The 21174-nt window shown below is 52.5% G+C and overlaps 13 protein-coding genes across 13 annotated transcripts; 7 read left to right on the forward strand and 6 right to left on the reverse strand.

Annotated features, from left to right (window-relative positions):
• Position 1: 1 nt before the first annotated feature.
• On the reverse strand, positions 2-1585 carry LTS14_003038 (uncharacterized protein; the record flags this gene model as incomplete). The annotated part of the gene is made up of 1 exon (XM_064835743.1): positions 2-1585. One exon carries the CDS (start codon positions 1583-1585, stop codon positions 2-4), a length of 1584 nt encoding a protein of 527 aa, XP_064696793.1.
• A 236-nt stretch (positions 1586-1821) lies between these two features.
• CYC3 (holocytochrome c synthase) lies at positions 1822-2847 on the forward strand (the record flags this gene model as incomplete). Its single annotated transcript, XM_064835744.1, has 2 exons — positions 1822-1905; positions 1957-2847. 2 exons carry the CDS (start codon positions 1822-1824, stop codon positions 2845-2847), a joined length of 975 nt encoding a protein of 324 aa, XP_064696794.1.
• A 795-nt stretch (positions 2848-3642) lies between these two features.
• LTS14_003040 (uncharacterized protein) lies at positions 3643-4702 on the forward strand (the record flags this gene model as incomplete). Its single annotated transcript, XM_064835745.1, has 3 exons — positions 3643-3858; positions 4068-4342; positions 4402-4702. The coding sequence occupies 3 exons, from the start codon at positions 3643-3645 to the stop codon at positions 4700-4702; spliced, it is 792 nt and encodes a 263-aa protein (XP_064696795.1).
• A 760-nt stretch (positions 4703-5462) lies between these two features.
• On the reverse strand, positions 5463-6830 carry LTS14_003041 (uncharacterized protein; the record flags this gene model as incomplete). Its single annotated transcript, XM_064835746.1, has 1 exon — positions 5463-6830. The coding sequence occupies one exon, from the start codon at positions 6828-6830 to the stop codon at positions 5463-5465; it is 1368 nt and encodes a 455-aa protein (XP_064696796.1).
• A 123-nt stretch (positions 6831-6953) lies between these two features.
• On the reverse strand, positions 6954-8186 carry LTS14_003042 (uncharacterized protein; the record flags this gene model as incomplete). The annotated part of the gene is made up of 1 exon (XM_064835747.1): positions 6954-8186. One exon carries the CDS (start codon positions 8184-8186, stop codon positions 6954-6956), a length of 1233 nt encoding a protein of 410 aa, XP_064696797.1.
• Positions 8187-8451: 265 nt separating this feature from the next.
• Positions 8452-10914, forward strand: LTS14_003043 (uncharacterized protein; the record flags this gene model as incomplete). The annotated part of the gene is made up of 2 exons (XM_064835748.1): positions 8452-9945; positions 9988-10914. The coding sequence occupies 2 exons, from the start codon at positions 8452-8454 to the stop codon at positions 10912-10914; spliced, it is 2421 nt and encodes an 806-aa protein (XP_064696798.1).
• A 37-nt stretch (positions 10915-10951) lies between these two features.
• On the reverse strand, positions 10952-12694 carry LTS14_003044 (uncharacterized protein; the record flags this gene model as incomplete). Its single annotated transcript, XM_064835749.1, has 2 exons — positions 10952-11540; positions 11691-12694. The coding sequence occupies 2 exons, from the start codon at positions 12692-12694 to the stop codon at positions 10952-10954; spliced, it is 1593 nt and encodes a 530-aa protein (XP_064696799.1).
• A 1407-nt stretch (positions 12695-14101) lies between these two features.
• Positions 14102-15199, forward strand: LTS14_003045 (uncharacterized protein; the record flags this gene model as incomplete). Its single annotated transcript, XM_064835750.1, has 1 exon — positions 14102-15199. One exon carries the CDS (start codon positions 14102-14104, stop codon positions 15197-15199), a length of 1098 nt encoding a protein of 365 aa, XP_064696800.1.
• A 167-nt stretch (positions 15200-15366) lies between these two features.
• On the forward strand, positions 15367-15902 carry LTS14_003046 (uncharacterized protein; the record flags this gene model as incomplete). Its single annotated transcript, XM_064835751.1, has 2 exons — positions 15367-15823; positions 15874-15902. The coding sequence occupies 2 exons, from the start codon at positions 15367-15369 to the stop codon at positions 15900-15902; spliced, it is 486 nt and encodes a 161-aa protein (XP_064696801.1).
• A 325-nt stretch (positions 15903-16227) lies between these two features.
• On the reverse strand, positions 16228-17384 carry LTS14_003047 (uncharacterized protein; the record flags this gene model as incomplete). Its single annotated transcript, XM_064835752.1, has 2 exons — positions 16228-16799; positions 16955-17384. 2 exons carry the CDS (start codon positions 17382-17384, stop codon positions 16228-16230), a joined length of 1002 nt encoding a protein of 333 aa, XP_064696802.1.
• A 497-nt stretch (positions 17385-17881) lies between these two features.
• Positions 17882-18370, forward strand: LTS14_003048 (uncharacterized protein; the record flags this gene model as incomplete). Its single annotated transcript, XM_064835753.1, has 1 exon — positions 17882-18370. One exon carries the CDS (start codon positions 17882-17884, stop codon positions 18368-18370), a length of 489 nt encoding a protein of 162 aa, XP_064696803.1.
• A 228-nt stretch (positions 18371-18598) lies between these two features.
• On the forward strand, positions 18599-19127 carry LTS14_003049 (uncharacterized protein; the record flags this gene model as incomplete). Its single annotated transcript, XM_064835754.1, has 2 exons — positions 18599-18687; positions 18746-19127. 2 exons carry the CDS (start codon positions 18599-18601, stop codon positions 19125-19127), a joined length of 471 nt encoding a protein of 156 aa, XP_064696804.1.
• Positions 19128-19862: 735 nt separating this feature from the next.
• On the reverse strand, positions 19863-20864 carry LTS14_003050 (uncharacterized protein; the record flags this gene model as incomplete). The annotated part of the gene is made up of 2 exons (XM_064835755.1): positions 19863-20435; positions 20496-20864. 2 exons carry the CDS (start codon positions 20862-20864, stop codon positions 19863-19865), a joined length of 942 nt encoding a protein of 313 aa, XP_064696805.1.
• Positions 20865-21174: the final 310 nt, after the last annotated feature.

Genomic DNA, 21174 nt, shown 5'->3' on the forward strand with positions numbered 1-21174 from the left:
TTCAACCAGTCTTGATCATTTTCGTGACATGACTCTCATACCAGTCATCCCAATGCACAACCTTTCGTTCTCGTCGTGCTTGGTCAGCAGCGAATACCGCAGCATGGCTACGAATCACTTCCTCAAGAGTGCAGCCTAGATACTCTTTCTGCGCCTCCTCAACACCCATCTTACCATCCATGACAGCAGCGACTGCTTTGACGAACATTGTCGCCAGGCCATCATCGCCACCTCCATGATGACTATTGACAGGCACTTCAGGATTGTAGACCTCTGTGCTGTCATTTGTGAAATCGTGGACAGTAATAGACTTGCTGTCGTAGCTGATCTCGCCATTCGTGCCGTATATCCGCCCTCGACGTTCGCATTGTGCTAGTGTCTGTGCGATCATGTGGAACGTGGCTGTCTTTGAGCCTTTGCCCGTCCCATGTACGTCGTCCCACTCGAATGTCACGGTCTGATCGTCGCACACATCGTTATCACTCTCCCACACGCATCGACCGTACCACGGACGGCTCTCGATGTCTTGGACAGGGGTTGCATCTGCGTCATAGTCTTCTGCCAAGGTCACAAGCAGAGCTTTCTCCGCCGCCTCCAGACCCACTGTGACCAGTATATGCGGGATCTCAGGGTTGACAATTTCAACTGGCCACTTCGCTTTGCCTTTTGCGAGATGCTTGTCGTTGTAGATGCGTTTCGCAGAGTACATGCAGCTATCCTTGATTAGACAGGACATGCAATTTGTGGCATCCCCAGCTTCTCGAGGCTTCCGAGCACGCTTGAACTGTTTTAGACTACCGCTGCTGCTGACGGTCGCTGGAGTGTGAGCCTGCGCGCCATCACGACCAGGAGGCGGCGAGCATAACATCCAGAGTACGAAGTCGATATCGTGACAACTCTTGGTCAGAAGACTCGGAGCAGCTATACTCTCCTTACGCCACTGGCCTCGGACATAGGAGTGGCTGAAGTGCCACCAGCCTACAGGTTCGGTGTGCTCCAGGCTCAGCAAGTCGCCTATTACTTTCTTTTCGAGCAGAAGATGGCGAAGCAGCATGTTGTGGGGACTGTATCGCAGGACATGGCCGATGGCAAATACACGAGTAGGGTATTGTGAGAGTGTTCGCTGTATGTTTAGGCAGTCGGTTAGCGTTGTGGCCAATGGCTTCTCGCACATTACATGGAACTGGAGGGGTGCCAAAGCAGTGACAACTGAAGTATGCATATCGTCCTTGACGCATACGAAGACTCCATCAACGCCAGGGAGGACGTCCGAAGGGTTGGCATTTGCATCTTTTCTTCGCTGCTCCTCATAGACAAGGAAGTCATGCCAGTCATTAAAGCTATAAGAGGCCTCCGCGTGATGTCGTACATCGTTCGGTATATAAGCCTCTGCAAATTGATTCCGCTTGAAAGCGATCGGCTCTGCTATGGCGGCGACGACTCCCAGACCAGAACGGATAAGGGCAGCGGCGTAGGCTGTACCTCGAGAGCCGGCTCCGATCACGAGAAAGTGTGGTTTGCGACTACTACCACTCCCATCGTCAGCTGATGCTTCGGACCGTGGACTGTCAATGTAGGGAGCCATGATCTTGGGATGCTACGATGCTGTCAAGAAGGAATTGGGAAGAAATGATAAGAAGTGAGTCGGCGTGTAGCTTCCGATTTGGGATGTCGGCGCCACCCGCGATAAACCCGTGGTTGTGGTTGACGACATGGTCATCGTCTGGTCGCAAATGCGTTTGCATTCGCAATTGTACTTGCCATTCATCCGATCACACCGACGACCTCAGCGAACTTTTCAATATACCCTTTTCTGGCACCATGGGCTGGTTCTGGACAGATGCAACGGCAGTGCCGACGAGTGCGCCACATCCACTTCCTAGATCATCGAGCAGCGAACCACCAGTATGTCGCCCGAGCAGTAAGAGTCCGGTATCACGCACTAATGCTTCGTAGCCATCATGCCCTATGCACAACTCATCGCGCAAGCCTACACCTCCACCAGCACAACTACCACCTGCGAACGACAAGGAGAGCGCATGCCCCTACAAGCCTGGCGAATCTGAAACTCCTACTGCATCCCCATCATATATCTCGAAGCTGAATCCGCTGAATTACATGCCATCGAACATATCGAATGTGAAAGAGTCAACCTCACAAGCAGTCATCCTACCACTAGAGCGAGAAGCATCCACAATACCACGAGGCGATGGCACAGGGACATGGGAATATCCTTCGCCACAGCAGATGTATAATGCTATGCTGCGGAAAGGATACACGGATACACCTGCGGAACATGTGGAGAGCATGGTGGCAGTGCATAACTTTCTGAACGAAGGCGCGTGGGAGGAGATCAAGGGATGGGAGCAGAGATTCGGCCGAGGATTATCTGCAGGCTGGGACGCATGCCGGAAGGGTGAAGAAGGCGCGATTATGGAGGCGATGCGGCGAGTACGGAGAGGAGAGGTGGATGCTGAGCCAAAGCTACTGCGCTTCATGGGACGACCGAACGAGCCGACACCGAAAGCACGAATGCTAGGTTTCATGGCATGGCTATATCCTAGCCAGTTCCCAGACAACCCACCTTTCGACCGACACGACTGGTTTGTGCAACGACAACATGCGAATGGTGAGAGTCGAGAAGTGCGGTATGTGATTGATTACTATTCTGGACCTCCTGAGCCGACTGGTGAACCCGTCTTCTTCTTGGATGTCCGACCTGCTGTCGATGGTCCCACTGCGGCTTGCGAGAGAATGATGCGATGGGGTGGCGATGTGTGGTATAAGGCGAGCGGCGGCAGTGTACGCGAAGAGCTCGCAAGGCACAAGCAGGCTGGTGGGAGATGATTCTGGCGTACACTGGGTGTAGAGTAATTGCCATTGTGGTGCTACTGTGGGTTCAAGCGACGGAGTCTGGGCTTTCGGGATGCGTGCCTCCAGTCTTATTGCGCACTCAACTCCTCCATTGTGGTGATCTTTGCTTTCATTCGATCCGCGTCGACACTTTGTGAAGTAATGGTTGTGCAAGTGAAATCACCTGTCCGTTCATAATTGATTTGAGTTTCTGCTAGCACATTGACCATCAGGCTGTTTTGTGTATTGCCGGTACAGAACTCAGTTTCTGCAAATCTACTCACTTCAATTATAAACTTGTGCTTTACGGTGTTCATCTATATCTTCATCTTGACAGGCACTTGAACAAACCGCACCTAAGTTTTCTTCTCTCCATACGACTTTTCTAGAATGAAGGTAGTACAAGGAGATGTTTCCGACTGGACGGCTAGAATCCCTTGTATATTGACGTCGCGACTCTTGACCTCACCTCCTCTTCAAAGTGTGTAGATCTCGACCCAAACATGAATATCTCAGTTCGACATCTCTCCTGCAACAGACTGGACAGGGCCGAGAACCCAATGCGGCACTACAGCCGCCTTAGGCAGGGAGCATCGAGATCTTGCCCTTGAGCTCACTGGCGACGGAGTGACGCTCCGACATGCTCGGATGTTTACTCCGCAACTCGAGGCGACACTTCCCACCATCGTCAATCAGACACGGCCGAGAGACAGACTACGACAGGCTCGCGTACAACCACGTACTGACACGCTACTGCTGCCTTGGGACCGCGCAGCCATGTAGACAGCCATGCCAGTCGGATCCTCTCCAATTGTGCTGCCCAGCAGAAAATCGAAAACGCGGGGGCTCAGCATCGTCAGCGAGCGAACGACTGACTTCGAGAGCAGCCCGTCCCCACGTACCAGTCAGAACGACTCCGGCGACTCAGCGCCCGCTCGCAAGAAACGTCGAAGGACAGCTTTGACACGAAATGCCTGTACCAAATGTCGTCTCGCGAAAGCCAAGGTAAGTAAGTGATGAGCAGGCGCGCAAACTCACCGTGCACTTGTGCCACCCGCCTCATGAGGAGCCGCGTAGGCGAGAGCTTGTCGAGAGCTCAGCAATCTCCACAGCACTCCATCGACCTATAGTACCACTCCCTCCGCCATACACCCCACGTTTCACGAACAACAATACCTCACAAATCGCGCGAACGTAAGCTGACAGTTGCAAAGTGCTCCGGCAAACACCCGTCTTGTGCTCGCTGTGAGGCGAGTAACGTCACCTGCGTCTATGATGTCTCCGACGAAGGCGTCACACGAACGCAGAATCTACAACAGAAGCTTGAGGTGAAGAGTCGAGACTACGATCGCGTCATGAGTGTGCTTCAAAGGCTACAGAGTGGCACTGACAACGAGGCCGCCGGTCTGCTAGCTCGGTTGAGGTTGGGCGAAAGTGTCGAGCAGGTTACTGAGGATATGGCACCGCGTTCTATTGAAGGGTCCACAGGGTAGGTGAACTACTAGCGCCTGAGTTGCGATGACTACTTGAATGACTGTTGAGCAATAGTCGCTATTCCGAGTCGAGCTCACCACAATATCAAAGCTCAATGACCGCATTCCAAAGCTGGTCTCCTTCACCAGACCTGCAGGCCTATGCAGGAACCATGCCCTACTTCTCGCAAGCCACAGGAAGCAGTTTCGACCTTCCACAACTCGCCTCAAGACCAGTCCAACCCATACACGGTACCGCAGCAGGTCGACACAAGCCATTCACCTCCCCCGTCTCCACAAGTCCAATGGACATGTACGACCCAAGTTCACCACACGGGTACCATTTCATCGACCCAAACTACGCCCCGGACGCATGATACCGCCACCTGCCTCAGATCTCCTTCGGAGGCGCCACATGGCCACCCGGCACCAAAGCTCGGACCGAGTCTCCTCAACGACAGTATATCACTAGCCCACCACCAGAGCTCTACCATTCAAGACCCGTGCAGCCACCAGTAAGCAAATCTCCACAACTACCTATGTAAGCAAATTACGGTCCCTCATCACAAGACCACGGTCGCTTCGTCTGGGCTTGCAGTACCGGCGATGGAATGGGCGGAATCCAGGGCATGCCGACACATCGCCGGTACAGCGATGGTAGTCCGCGGACAGCCATGGTAGCTCGCGGGGAGGTCAGGGACAGGCTTTCGAGATCCTGACCTCAAAGGAGTCGCAATGATAGTAATGACGGCAGCACGTACACGATATGGCCGGTTCCCTTGCCTGACTCTTGCCGCATCAGGGGAGACAGCTTTCCTGGTCGCAGGCCCCTCGCCGAACAACGTCCTTTGTTTCCAATGTCACAAGTTAGCATGGACGTTTCCAGAAGCGGCAAAAGTTAATGAATGTACGGCAACAAGGCGTTCTTATTTGTGTTGGCTACATATCGATGACGATGCCCAAATTGCGAGTCAATTTCTGTTACGATTATGTAGTGAATCAGTGTTCCATAAGGCTAGCGCGAGAGAAGGACAAGCATCGGTATCTAGGTTGTCATAGACACGGTTAATACTGCCTGGCATTGACCTGGATTTCCGGTGTGCGTGGCGCGGGCTTTACCTCTGCATTCAAAGGCCGTCATCTACGACCAAGGTCTACGTCCAGAACTTTGATGATCTCCGTACTATCCTGCTCCACACCATTGACGCCAAAGAAAGGTCGCACAGCCACATCCACGACTCCCTCGAACAGCCCTTCCACTAAGCCACTGAGCTCATCGCCCGTCTGCTTGAAATCCGGGAAAGCATTTACTTCGAGCAACCACGCCGTGCCTTGTGCATCTACCAGGAAATCCAGGCCGAAGATCTCGAAACTGTTTGGCAAGGGCTGGAAATGGATTGACATGGTTCTAGCGGCCGCCTCGAACGTTTCTGCTGTCGCGGCGCAGATCTGTTCAAACACGTCTTGGCGCCAGTCAGAGGTATTCTCTGCGGTGTTGAGGTTCGGGAGAGTAGACGGCAGATCCCAAAATGCTTCGACCGAGCCTTCGCGTTCGCCACTTTGGAGACATGTGTTTGTTAGATGTCTGCTTAAGTCTTCTTCGCCACTCGCTGCAGAACCAGGTGGCGTGTAGTCCTTTCCTGCGAAGAGGGCTAGCATGGGTCTGTACACGTAGACTTTGAGGGCACCTACTGCGACGACGTAGGTCCGGATGTGAAACTTGCGGTCCGCGCTAGAATGTGGTGGGGGTAGAAGGAGTGATGGATGGATGTAGGGCTGAGCAATGAAATGACGGAGTTGAGAGGTCATTATTCCATTGTTGCCGTCATCTTCGTAATCTGTGGGCTTTGGAACTCGGTCTTCGCCGCCTTCATCTCCTGAATGGTCGGCTTGAGCCTCATCGCCCTCGTCCTCGTCCTCATCATCGGAAGGCGGGTCCCACTCCTCAAAGATGGCAGTCAATTCTTCCTCGGAACTGAATAGCCTGATGCCTTGCCCACGTTCACTCATGCCAGGCTTCAGGATCCACCACTCCTTCCCCTTACCACGCTCGCCCGCCCCTTCGTCATCAATCGCAGCATTCCTGGCCCAAGACTCCTTAAGCTCCCACGCTTCCACCAGAGCATCGTCCAGGAACTCAGCATAATCGACCTCGAACTCCACACTAGGCTTTACATGATCTTTCAGTATCGAGTCCGGATTCTTGGTAAGCCAATGCGAGATGGTGGTTGATAGATAATGTTTGCGTATCAGAGCTTTGCGAATGATGTAGCTGTTTGCCAAAGATGTGCTGGGATTGTCCAGGAGATGCTCAAAGTCGATTTGCTCGTATTGTCGCCACTGAAGATATTTGGCATTTGAGAGTGGCTGTTCCGGTTCTTTATCTTGGATGAATACCAGAAGCTCTGGCGGAAGTCGAGACTTTATGGCCGCTAGAACCAATGGCTGCACATAGGCGTCTTCGTAGTCGACGTGCAGATAGATTCTATCGTTCGGCTTGTCCATCATGATTCGGGAGATCCACGAGCAGTTCGTATTTGGACTGCGAATGTTTCCTTCGTAAAGTGCTGCACTTCGGAGGAATGTCGGACCGAATCATGTCGTCTCGACCGCCACAACACATTCACATCACCCCTTCTTCGCCACCGCACCCTTCGCAAAGAACGAGCTCAACTTCTTCATCCCAGACGTATCAGCCTTCGCAAGCTTTTTGACCCCCTGACTAACATTCTTCTTATTCCTCTCCTCCTCTTCCTTCTTTCTCCTCTTGGTTTCTGCTTTCTCCAGACCTTCTTCGTCCTGACCGCCAGCTCGTTTTCGGCTGATGTTGTCGCTGATCGAGCGCAGAGCTTGTGCTTCAGATTTGAGCTTCGTAATGGAAGCGAGATGGGTGTCTAGAGGTGCGAAATCGATGGCCTGTGGCTCGGAAGTGTCGAAGATGATAGCCAGGAGTCTGGGTGCAAAGGTTGGTGGGATGTAGTTCGTGCAGAGGTATTTGAGAGCTGTACGGATGCGCAGAAGATGTGCAAGCTCTTGGTTGGCCTGATGTGCTTTCTTCTGCGGACCTGCACCTTCGGCGGCATCTGCCTCTTCCACCATGCTGATGCTGCTATCCTCTCGCCTCAAGCTGATCTCGGGCACTTCTAGTGGAATCCTTACAAAGTGCTCTTCCATGCTTACCGGCAGGCCAACTTCTACCATCCTCTTGGCTTTCTGCAGCAAGACAGCAGCAAGCTTGTCAATGTTCAGCTTGTACAGCTTGTCCTCCCCCATGTCCAGATTGTCGCAGACAGCTCCCATCCTCCCCTCCATCCTTATTTCTAGATCGTTCCCAGCTTCAGACCGGAAAATCTGTCTTAGATGCATATAGCCATTATTCTCGTCCGAGAAGAGCCTGTCGTAGAACGTCGCCCACTCCTCGCCTGCTCCTGATTTGCCGGCAGACCATAAAGCAGGAAGCATCAGAAATAGCGAGTCGACAGGCGTCGCGATGATGAGGTCTGGCGTTTTTAGCATATAGCCATTCTCTCTCTCTCCATCTCCGGCACCAATGGCATCATCCTGGAAGTCTGGAGTCAAGAGCATACTTCTGCATGCCTTTTTCGGGACTGACACCTTCGTGAGCTCATAGCACCCTTGCTTGGGGTCGACATAGTATCGATGCGATCTGCCAGCGGCCGGGTGTGGAAGAGTGACGAAGCGAGACAGGCCATCTGCCGATGTACTTTCTGTTAGGATAAATGCTGTAGGCGGGTTCTGCTCGGCGGCCGAAAGCGTGTGCTTGCTGGTAGATTCTGCCTTGCTTTCTTGTGACTGAGGCGGCGCTTTAGACGTAGCTGTCTTCTTGGCCCGAGTCTTCATCTTGGGCGTGAGTATTGCGAGAGTCCGCTCAGAGCCTCTCTTGCTATTGTCGATGCGACAACGATTCCATATGGTGGAAAGTGATACGCGCTGCACACGCGTCAAAGCGCGGCTGTGGGGTAAACTTAAGCCAAATTGATTGAGCTTCATGCATGATCCATGATGTATCTGTGAAACACTTAGTGTTGACCACAACAACAATGGCTTAGACAACCCGGTATCGCTGGTAAAGCTCGACGAGAGGTGGTAGAGATCTTGTGCTAAGATGGTGGTGGTACGAGAGTCACCACGCACAAAGATCAGCCCGGACAAGAACAACACCCAATGGCCGCCCAAGTCGCCCTTCCAGGCCCTACTGTCTTCGCCAAGCGGAAGGAAGAAGTGGCAGGATCGCGGCACGAGGGAGCGAGAGAGGTCAACATCTCCCTCGCCTATGAAGAATACGCAGCATAGCTCGAGAGCGTTGCAGGCAATGGCCGGCGGATCGGAGGACGAGATGGAGGATCTGGATGAAGAAGAGAGGCAGGCACAGCTCGAATTGGCGGCGATAGAGGCGAAGCTTAAGCTTGAGAAGATCCGCCAGCGCAAGAAGCTCGCTGCGGCTTCAGGCGAGAACGCCGGGAGCAGTAGGGCAGCATCAGGGACTGACTCTGTCACGACCTCTCCAAGGAAGTCGCTGCGCCCTTCGCTGTCACAACCTGACCTTCGGAGAGCGCATGTCGAGGTTCCATTGTCACCCCTTCAAAACCGCATTGACCCTGCGGAACAACTTTCTCCTGCTCGGAGACGCCTCGGACTCAACAGCAGTGCTCTGGCCGGGGATGTGTCCCTCAAACGAGCCCGCGATGGCTCGCAGATCAAAAGGTCCGAGTCTTCCCACAATGAGATGCCTCGACCGAGCTTCAACGACAGGCTACGAGCTACACAACAACGTGCCGATGACCAGGAAGCCAAGCATGATCGGATCGAGCGAGTGCGAAACAAAGGCTTTGATAAGGTAGTGTCAAGCTTTGGCGAAGTGGCGCGTAAGGTAGAGCAGGGCACGAAGGGGAGTGAGAAGATCTCAAATATAGCGTCAGTGCGAGAAACGCGAGGTACGCCACGTCAAACCCGAGATGCTTCAACGACATCAAGTCGACCTTCTCGCTGTTCGGAAGCAAACGCCCAAGCACCATCAAAATCGAATGGACTCTTCCAAAGCATCAATCACAAATCCAATGAGCTACCTGACAATTCCTCGAGCAACATTTCGAAGGACAACGAAACCTCAAACGAAATAACATCAACACCAAGCTATGAAACCTTCTCGGAGCTTCACTTGACCAGACGCCACCTTCCTCACGTTGACATAGCCCGCGCCATGGAAGACAAGGAAATTTACACCCTCCCTCGCCTGCTCAAAGAAGTCACAGCACCCTCTTATGATCCACCTGATTGCGAAAGCGACTGGGTTGTCTTCGCCATTGTAGCATCAAAATCATCCCCGTACGACCAGAAGCAATCACATCGAACCTCGGACGAAGGAAAGCCACAGGATGATGCCCTAGCACCGCGCAACAAATTCATGGTTCTCAAGCTCTGCGATCTGAAGTGGGAAGTTGATTGCTTCCTGTTCGGCACAGCCTTCGACCAGTTCTGGAAACTCACACCGGGCACCTTACTTGCCATTCTGAATCCGGACATCATGCCTCCTAAGACAAATCAACACTCCGGTCGCTTCAGTCTCAAACTTGGAAGTTCGGAGGACTGCGTAATGGAGGTAGGTATGGTGCGCGATCTTGGTTACTGCAATAGTGTGAAGAAAGATGGTCAGCACTGCGGCGAGTGGATCGACAAGAGGAGCACTGAGATCTGCGAGTTTCATCTCAATTTATTCATTGAGAAGCAGAGGAAGGGAAGGATGGAGGTCAACGGTATGTGGCGTGGTACCTCTAGTGGTGACTCGGACTCCAGGGCTAAGAGTCGAAGTCGTGAAGCCGGTGTGTTCGATAAGCAGATGAGGACACAACAACAGAAGGGCAAAGGCGGTGTTGGCAGTGGAATTACGCAGTCAAGGGAGTTCGGGACCTTGTATTCTGTCAATACTGGGTCCTCGGCTGCTGACCTCCTGGACGCTGAAGATCGCAATCAGCTCAATGGCTGGGCGGAGCACGAGGCCAGTCGGAAGCGCATCGCAGCCAAAGAGGAAGAGAGAAAACTGCAGCGTACCCTCGCGAAGCTTGGAGATGGAGGTGACAGTGTCGGCGCTGCATGTTTGCGCGATAAGACTGGCCTGGCGCCTACGATGAGCCTGGAAGCTAAGGCATTATTCCAGAAACCCAAAGCTGCTGATCTGGGACTCTTGGGTAACAAAGCAAGCACGACTCACCTCAGTCCCTCAAAAGAACGCAAAAAGCACTTTGGCCTCGGCGCCCTCACAACATCCGGCCGTGATGCAATCGGCTGGGGTGGCGCAAGAAAGGTCGAAAGTGCCCTTCTCAAACCTTCTGCCACTGCTGCGAAGCGTCTTGCCAGTCCTGAGAGAGGACAGACGAGACTGGACCCGATTAGACCTCCTGCGATCAGGGCCCGGTCACAGGATGGGAGTGCGGGCGGGAGTCTCAGTAGTCCTACGAAAAAGCGAGCGAGATTCTTGTTGGCGGAGAAAGGCTTGAGAGAGCCCGGGAGGGAGAGTGGAGGGGTTGAGTTGAAGTTGAATGAGGATGATGATGATTTGGATATTGTGTAATTGGCTTATGCTGAGTTGCAATGAGTTCTTCAGCTTGCTAGAAGCCAACTAGGACATCAAAGCTGTGTCTGCTATGCGAAAGCTTTTTTCTTCTCATAGCCTCACACCAAGTTATTGTCGTCGCTCCCGACATGCCACGGCTTTCTGGGCTTTCATAATCGCTGGTCCAAATTCGTAGACGAAGTCTAAGGATCGTTCTCCATCCCGTCGTGGTCTCAGGTGCCTGACCGTATCCACAGAAATTCCTCCTCGCCAGCTGGACAGGCACCTGATCATCGCTCTGCTCTGTCAGAATGAACTCCCCGGCGATAGCGCCCTGTTCCTGCGCCAGTTCTCCTAGATCGGAAGTCGACGCCTCGAGGCGATTGGCCTCGAAAGGCACCGGATCGTGATTCTCTTCATCAGACGTCAAGTCACGCTCTCTAATCAGCTCCCGTGTACACAACACTTCGACGATCGACAACTTCTCGATGTCGGTGAGTTCAGTACGAATGGTGTCGAGCAATCCTCGTAAAGACTCAACCTTCGGCACACCGTCCTCAGGAGGTATACCACTCGCGCGATGAATGGACAACTTTTTCAGCGTCTTGGCATGTCGATGCAGGAACCCGACAAGGTCTTCAGTACTATGCATACCCAAGCAGCCTAGTCTAGCACTGGGTGCTGGGCCGCGAATATGCCAATCAAGGTCAGTACACCAGGTGATGCAGCCCCGAATAGTCAATAGCTCCAGCCGTGGGAAGAAGAGCTCACGTAGAACGTCAGTTGTCACAAACCGGGATTCGTATTCGAAGCAGTGCACAATCAGCTCCTTGAGTCGTTCGAGTCTCCGCAAAAGCTGTACCCAGGCTGTGGTGTCTGCGGAATCTCGGTCTGGCTCGTCGGAACGCATGATGGCGTCCAGCTCTCGATCGGGCTGTACTTCCAGACTCATGCTGGTCACCCAGCTGAAAACATCTCGCGCGATGATGGGATGAATCGATAGATATGAAGTGCATGCCGACCCTAGAAATGATATGGGCATCCACAGAGCGAGGTGTAGGCCACTCAGTCTGCCAGTAGACGCGGCCGCCGCGAGCGCCTTCAGGAGGAGTATGGGCTCGGCGAACAGTCGAGGTCGATCCATGACGGATAGACTGAAGCGTGCGCACCTAAGCGTCTGCTCCGACAGTACCTCACCCATGGTCATATCCTTATGCCCCTCAAGGGAGCTCTCACCCCGGTGATTGCTCCATGAACGGCGCTTGCTGTACGTGTTCTCGAGGAGGGAATCATGATCCCATCTTGATCCCCATGGCTTGGGCGATGAGTATAGCTGTTGCAGCGCTGGAAGAAGCGGCAGACATTGGAGAAGACGCGATTCGATCTCGCTCGATGACAGAAGGTCCTGCTGTTCAATTTGCTGTACTCTGATGTCTTCCAGCACACCTTCAAGAAAGGATGGAATCGGACATTTGCGCCCGGATTGAGACTGTAACATAGGCGCCAAGTGGTCTTCGTTTGTGGCATCAATGTCCATCAAGGGCGGTATGTATATGATATGTTTGATGCCAGCAGCATGTGGTGGACTGGCGCAGACATCCTCGAATCGTTGTAAGGAATCGCGAGAGATGTCGATGTATATACTATCAAATCGCATAGCCTGTGTCTTGAGAGCTGCTTCGCCGAGTGCGCGGCACACTAAGCGGGGCCTGAGCAAATCTTTGATCGACAGCAAGTGATCGTTGATCTCGCGCAGTAGTTCAGATGGTAGTCTGAGAATTGGAGACTGTGAAGACATTGTGTGTGATGAGTCAATCTCTCGATATTGTGTCGCGATGTTTGTGTTGTCACGGAGAGCTTGTCGATGGTTTGGTTGGGGATTGTGTCCAGAGGTGGGTGTTATAAAGGAGCTGTGCAGGTGAGAAATTCTCTGGCGAGTTATACGGTCGTGAGAACAGGTACCTAGTGACGAATATCTCAAAGACGTTGGACGCAGTGGTGACTACCGCACATACCCAGCTGACCGCTGTATCGTTGATGTATGCGTGTGCAATGTCCTAGTGAGCGGGAGCTGTAGAGTCAACATTGTCGGTGGCAGCGCATACCCGGTATGTGTTTACTGTTCGACCCCTGAAGAGGTCGATAACCGACTGGCGGCGCTCGAGGCAGGGGTCGTCCCAATCGATTGCGAATCTTAAACAGCGAAGTTATGGTGGAGGTCTGTCATGTCGATTTCAGGGCCGTGGGCGGCATGCAGGAGAAGATACAATGTCGAAAACATGGTCGGTGATTGTGCATACGAATCTGAAACATGTGCTCTCCAGCAGCACATGCCATACTGTATCAGAAGAAGATGTTAAATTGCTTGTCAGCATAAACATCTGGAGACATACCAGTATCGACGGTAGCATGGAACACGGACGTGTCTATAACGCTCAATATGGGCCAAGAGGAGTGAGCAGCAGCATGGATCAAGGAGGCCTCCGCTATAGCTAAGGAAGCAGGATTGGCGCCTCGAAAGAGGACGAGGTAGGTCGTCTCAATAACGACATCTCAGGACGTTGACTTCATCTGACAGGTGATACCTGGCCAGTTCCTCGAGGCACAGTACGACATGTTGCCCTCTAGGTACGTATCGGGCAAAACCAGTGAAGCATACCCGCGCAAAGCACGACACAAGGTAGTGTTACTTGTGCTCTTCCACAGAATTGGCTCGCTGATGATTCGGTAGCTTGTTCCAGCAGTCCTGTGGGCGTCCGTTGCCATGGTCGTCGTCGTACTGCTTGCTGCTGCCAAGACACTTGGTGGGATTGTGCTCGACCTGTGGCACAGCCTCTGAGAGCAGCAACTCACGACATGCCGGTTTGAACATCTCTCAGCGGCTTTCAAGGTTGGAAGAAGCGCATGTGTTTCTGTCATGTTTTGATCCTCTGCAGTCTCGATTGCCGACTCAAGAAGTCAAAATGCTTGCAGCGAGCTTATGCACGATGACGTCGATCAACGCGAGCGTGTCTCTTTCGCGTTCGAACTAATATGAGCATCTGTTCCTTAACTACCGACGAGTTAGACAAATATATCAATGGCAGGAGCAGCAGAGTTACAAGCGCTCTTGCGCTTTCTTTCCCAGGATGCCAAAGTTCCGTTGACTACTGTAGGCATCATGAGTCCGAGAGCGCTTCAGAACGTGGGCTGATGAAGGTAGGCCATGAGCAAAGTCAAAGAGCTACAAACGGCACAATTAGGATCACCAGAACTGCTGGCGAAAGCTAAGGCTACTGACTTGAAGTCCATGTTTAATGACGAGAAAGTATGCAAGCAAATCATCAGTGCAGCGAAACGGGTGTCCAAGAAGCGAGCAGCGGGCGAAGACATTACTCCTTCGCCCAAGAAGTCGAAGAAGACCTCTGGATATGCAGATCCATCTGCGCCGCCAGCTGACCTGGAAGCGACGTTGGAGCTACCCACTAGCGTTCTAGACGAAGATAAACTCTCGAAAGTTGTGGTCCATAGCAATCGGGCTCCGCTGTTCCTTGCCTTCACATTAACGTTGTTGAGATACGCAATGCCGGAGCAGCCACTGTCGAGCAGATTGAGTCTTGCCCAAGCATTCATTAGTACAAGCAGTCGATCGAGAGCCGTAAGCTTAGGCATTCAGACGCTCGACAGTGGCGAGGTAGAGGCAGAGCAGAGGCTCGCCGAGGGTCAGCCGACAGTCAAGATCATGGGCAAGGAGTTACCTGTGCTGCGACGATGGGGCTATGAGTGGCAGCGAGAAGATGCGCCGACGGATGATGGTGCACCAGAACATGATTCTGGAGAGCAAGTGAGCAAGCTCAAAGCCAATGCGGACAGGGAGGCTGTCAAATTCGAGGAAGCCGAAGCACAAGAAGAGCATCCAGCGCTATGGGCCCTCGACCTCGAAGCTCTAAGAAAGTCCAATAAGCACGACATCTCAGCGGCCAATGCCAAAGCAGGCAACAACAGTAACCTCCCAATCTATACTCCACAATCTGCTCGAGCATATATGGTCAAAGCCTTCGATGCTCCAGCAGGCGAGAAGGGAACCAAGACTTCTGCTGCATCTCGACTAGCGATCAAAGAGCGGAATTTAGGCCATCTGCTTCGTGCGCTTGACATGCTGTACAACTCGTGGACGTGCACCTTGACCTCTGACGAACTTGATGGTCGGACATGGGGCTGGTATGTCAAGGTTCGGCCGGATGTTGAGCAAGGCGTAGCTGGCTGGGGAGGGAAGAACGAGATTAGACTTGCTGATATTCTGGACTTACGGCATGGTAGATAGTACCGCCTTTGACATAGGAGTAATCTTCAACCTCTGTCTCAGGTCGCGTGCTCGTAGATCTGATGTGTCCGTGCGCTGCACTGTGACGTATTGATGCCATAGCTTCACTCAAGCACGACACCATCAAACGAACATCAATCTACCAATCTACCAATCAATTGTCCACTATGTCTTTCCTCAGAACTGTCCGCCAGCCTCTCCTCCGGCCATTGAGCCGTACGACTCCTCGCGTGGCCTTCGCCGGTCGTCGCTATGCCTCGCAGGACTATGGTTCACCAGAGGGCGACATGGTGAAGGAGGCACCCAAGGACCGCGGCCCCAACCCTTCCGAGCATCTCGAACATCCCGGTCCACCACCGCCTTCCACTGCGGGTAAAAGCGAGCAGCAGACACAGCAAGGTGGTCAACAACAGCAACAGCCAAAGTCCGATAACAGCGGCAACAACAAAGGTACGCAAGCCGCCCAGCCCAAGATTCTGAATGAGTCTCCGCCTCAAGAAGAACATGCGTCGGAGGAAGTGCAGAAGCACAATCAGGAGGTAGATCGACGAGCTGAACAAGCCGCTTCAAAGGATCGAAATGAAGACATTGAGAAGGATAAGGTTGGCAAGGATTTCTGGAGTGGTGAGTTTCATGTATTCTAAGTCCCTGATTCTTTCTAACGATCATCCCAGGTCACGGAGGAGCCGATAGACAGCCATAGAGAGCTGCACGGCATCATGAAGCCGAAGAACTGATCTCGAGGAGGACGCCGCTATGCCACCTGCTGCACATATGAGACGAAGCAATGTTTGCGAGACGAACATTTGTATACTACCACTACTACAAGCGATCGAGACCAACATAAGGTCTTTGAAAGCTTTGCACGCCAAGAGCTAGTCCAGAGCATACGATGTCCGGTTGACATGCAGGAGTGAAAAGAGCACTTCTGTGTTCAGGAATGCCGAGTATCGTTAATTCCAGAGTGACTTGCTATGTTAGTAATGTCTATTGTCTATATGTATAATTGCTCGTGGCATGTATCAAGGTCACAGTCTACTTTCCTGCCCCAGAAACTCCTTGCTAAGAGGATAATCGATATATCCATCCGGTGATTCTGCTTTGTAAAATGTCTTGCGGTCATACGGCGTAAGTGGGATGCCATGTTGGACCCTGTACGGGAGATCAGGTGTGCTGATGAAGAATCGTCCATATGCAATAATGATGTTCTCCTTGGTGTAGACCTCATCGACAGCTTTGATGGACTTTTCGGCATCGAAGCCACCAGCAAGTATGAGAGGCGCTTCAGTGCCCCATATCTCAGCCAGCTCGTCGTTGTGACCGGTGACAGTGGCGTACTCGGCGTCGACAGCACTCTTCCCGGATGTTCGAGACTCAACCAGATGGAGATATGCCAGGTCCAGTTTCTTCAGCTCCTTGATGACGTGCGAAAATTGAGGGATAGGATCCTTCATGCCCATACTCTGGAAGGTGCTCCAGGGTGACAGACGTATTCCGACTTTCTTGCTGTCACCACCACAGGCCGCAATGACTGCGTTTGTGACCTCGAGGCCGAAGCGAGCACGCTTTTCGATGCTGCCTCCGTACTTATCGTCTCGGCCTAGCCGCCAACAAGTTCTCGTCAGCCACGGTTCACGACAGTCGGGAAGGAATCACTCACGGTTAGAGACATCTTGCCAGAACTGGTCGATAAGATATCCATTGGCGCCTTCGTTCGTCAGCAACCACTCACATGCCCCTCAAATCGATACTGACCATGAATTTCTACACCATCAAAGCCGGCCTTCATCGCATTGCTCGCAGCATTTGCATAGTAGCCAACAAAATCTTGGATCTCGCTCTTGGTCAAAGCATGCGGCTCCTCATATTCCGAGCTGATAGCCTGAGCACTCGCACTGACGACGGGAAACGGACCCTCTCGCTGCAGATTCTTCGCAGCTGCATCTGCTCCAGCGGCACGTCCCAACGCCCAGAGCTGAAGGTAGATGAAGGAGCCCTTGGCATGAACAGCGTCCACGACCGGCTTCCAAGCCGATACTTGTTCGTCGTTCCACATGCCGGGTACATTGTTGTAGCCTCCAGCTTGGGGTGCGATGAAAGTGGCCTCCGTGATTAGAAGAGTTCCGGGGACTGAGGCACGCTGTTCATAGTACTCCACCATATGCTTTCCAGGCACATGGTCCATTGTGGACCTAAATCGCGTAAGCGGAGCCATGGCCATGCGGTGCTTCAGCTGGCAGTGGCCTAGCTGCAATGGCTGCGAGAGTCTCCCGGCTCCAGTCATGTTGATAGAAGCGTCCTGGCGTGAGTGATGGGCAAGGTTTTCTTGTCACTAGCTTGAGATGGATCTTGGCTCGTAGGCAAGGGAACGATGATGGGAGACTGGGCAAGAAGATTCACTTGCCTCTCATGGAGAATCAGTACTACATATATGTCCTCGTCGGCAGCCACTCGTTGCGATGACAAACCACATCAATCGCGTGCTAAGAAGACCTCGGCAGAGCAAAAAGACGAGACGAAATCAACATGGCCCGGGCGTTCTCGAATGCTGACATCATGTCTTGACCTTAATATACATGACTGCTCCCCTTCTCTGTCATCACACACTTATAAGTCCACCAACCCTAATTGATAGGCAAGCATATTCAGAGACTCTCGGTAGTCCGCATGCTTAGACGAGCCATGGCGACCGCAACCAAGCCCAAGTTGAATCCAAGATCATTTCCTAGGCCACCGAGTTGCGAAAAGACGCCGCGACATTTAGAAGTCAAGTGGAATGGACACACGATAGCTGATACGAAGGAGGCGTACTGGGTGCTCGAGACATATCATCCACCAACCTACTATCTGCCACAATCATGTCTGAAAATCCCCTTGCAGACTACGAGTAACAGCTCATTCTGCGAATGGAAGGGACGAGCAACTTACTACCAGCTCGAGAACCCAATTAAATCTGGTGAAGTCGTGAAGAACAGAGTCTGGAGTTACGAGTCACCTACGGCAGGCTTCAAGGATATCAAGAGCTACTTGAGCTTCTATGCGGGACCGTGGGATTGCTATGTTGATGGTGAAAAGGTTGAGCCGCAGCCTGGTGACTTTTACGGAGGGTGGACCACCAGCGATATCGAGAAGGAGAGTGTGAAAGGTGGACCAGGAACTTGGGGATGGTGATACACAGATTTTGTATGAGAACTAATTGGATGATGGCCTTCCTGCACCCGTCTGCGCCTTCACTTCGAGCAGTAAGTTCACATGAGTTCCAAGGCCACTGCCTGAAGTCTGCATGGTCAAGGTATCATGGTAGCTTACATGAAGTTCAACATTTGGTCTTTTCTCCTTTCACTTCACTTACATCTTCCAAGTCTTCGAGCTTCTAACATCGTTGGAGCGGCATTCAGCATGATTTCGGGAAAGAAACGACCAACCGCGCTCGTAAGTAAGGAAGCTGGTGGTTTGCAACCTGTAAGCAAGAAGTGGCAGCGCACCAAGTACGTTCGAGGGTTGGAACTGTGGACCTCAGAGCTCAACTGATACTTGCACTCCTAGCAGTAGATACACTGTGACTCCGACCAACGGCCACCCACAACACAACCTACTCTACAGACTACCACCGGAAATACGTAACGTGATCTACAAGCTTGTGCTGGTCGACAATCCTGGTCGATCAACATACGAAGGCGACATAGTTCTAAGGTACGGCAGATATCGTGGATCGCGTATCTACAACGCCAACGGCAAACCGATTTACAAGAAAGGCCCACGTCTTCGATGGCGAGAGCCAGCTCTTCTCCAAGCTTCAAAGTGGATCCGCAAGGAGCAAAAGCTGCTATACTATACCTCGCATACGTTCGCCGTCAAGTACACCTCTCACGACATCGGCCGCTCTGCCAGTGGCTCCGCTTCCTCATCAGCGATGTGGACGCCTTGAGCCTGCTTGCCCGTTTCAAAAGAGTGTTGACTCAGTACACGTGGTCCGACGTGCCGACATGGCTGCCATTGGCAAAGCTATATCGAGATGTCGAAGCCGTGGGTGTTCTGAAAATCTTTGTGGGCGAGGATCTGCCTGTGAAGCGTTACTCTGAGCAGTAACACGGGCTCTGGCAAGTAGCTAGACTGGGGTTGCAGGCCAGAACCGAGGACTGGGATAATGTAAAGCTCGAAAATGAGTTCGAGGACTGGGCCGAAAGGGTGCTGGCTAAGTGCTTGCCAATTAGAAAGCGTGAAACGCGCCACGCAATCAGTCTGGCAATGTGGAAGGAGAAGCGCAAGAGTACGCCGGACAGGCCCAGAGACCATCATTGCGAGGATTGCAGGTCCGAGGCACTTTAGCTTCGGTACACCAAGTAATGTGAAGCAGCTCGAAGGACTAAGACCGCAGCTGAACAGCGGGCGTGAGCTCGGGCGATGACTTCAGAAGGCCGGAAGAGCGATTTTACGATTGACCTTGAGCAAACCACTACGCGATTACCGTAGAAGGGCGGCAGCTGCGTCAGGTCATAGCAAAGGATCGGGATATGCTAGAATGTGCGCGAGAGTATGGTTTGGACGCTGGTAGGGTATTGTGGTTTGCCACAACCAGCCGCAAGCAGAACCGAGTGGCTGCTTGAACTACATGTCATCTTCCATGGTAAACGCTGCAATCAAAATGTAACATGTACGCTTTTCACGTCCCTGCCTTCATAGCCTCGAGCCTCCCGGTGCCTCTGCTGCTGAAGATTGCCATGATGCCAAAACCCACATAAAACAATGCTAGTGGGTACGCAACCAAACCACGCATATTCGTCATCCTACCAACCACGCAAAACATCGCCGAACTCGAGTATGTGCACCACGCAATCGCAAGTGATACCAGACAGTACCCAAGTAAGCTGTCCAGCGGCAGCATCACACCAAGCAAACTCGCAATGACCAATGGTAAAAGACAATACCCCAGCACCGAGCTCGACCGTCCAAGCGTCAATGTCGAGCTCAGACTCGGTGAACCGTAATGGCTGCTGTGTTGATTTTGTGCGGCATTCATTTCGTCCTGACTTAGAGGCGGAGACATCATACTAAAGATGAAGTTCAGACTGAACGCTCCCAGTGCTGCAAGGCCGCAGACATAGCCGAACCATAATTTACCCGACAGAAGGAGGAAAGTGCCGAATAAGGCACAGAAGAGGAAGGGTCCTGCCAAGTCCGAGTCGTCCATGATGTGTTGGTCTATTCGTGCCATTGGATTCAGGACTGTGAGTGTCTACAATTTTTGTTAGCTCACAATTCACATAGCGTTTGCTGCAACATCGTCACAACGCACCTTCGTCTGTATATGTCGGAAATTCACCCCAAGCTCCTCCAACAAAGGCGGCTCACCCTCGTACCCCTCCGTCCCGAATGCCGCCAACCACCCAGTCCTCAAGCCACTTTGTCCTGTCCCCATCTGTCCACTCGCACCCTGCTGTCCAGGGAAAGCACCAAAGCCATAGTTCCCTCCTGCTGCCCCAGGGTAGCTAGCCTGTGGAGGGTAAGCCCCGCTCTGTGCACCAGCCCCATAAGCGGCCTGGAAAGGTGTGCTATGCCCTGAGACTGGTTGTTGTGGATATGACGATTGGTAGAAGTTGAGGTTGTTTTGTGCGGCGTAGGAGGATTGTTGTTGGGGGTTTGGTTGGTAGCCGTAGGAGGCCATGATTTTTGATGTTCGGTGCTTGGGCACTTGTAACTAACGAGCTTGTGACCTGTTGGGTGAGTGGGAGAGCTCTATTCTATCTCATGATCATGGAGTGCTAGGTACTATTCGGACAGGGAACCAGGCGGCAATGACTGGGCAGAGAAACATTTGTTGGTGAAAGGTGTACTCGAATGTGGTTTCCACGTTGTCGAAGCGGAATGGTGCCGCCTGGAGTTCATCCCACTTCACCTTCATCCTTACATGTACTTCTCCTTCATTTTCTGGACATGCAGCAACATCAGCGACATAGGAACATCACTACGCACAC

This window comes from Recurvomyces mirabilis (genome assembly GCF_035927965.1).
Source record: "Recurvomyces mirabilis strain CCFEE 5264 chromosome Unknown scaffold_6, whole genome shotgun sequence".
Taxonomy (NCBI): domain Eukaryota; kingdom Fungi; phylum Ascomycota; class Dothideomycetes; order Mycosphaerellales; family Teratosphaeriaceae; genus Recurvomyces; species Recurvomyces mirabilis.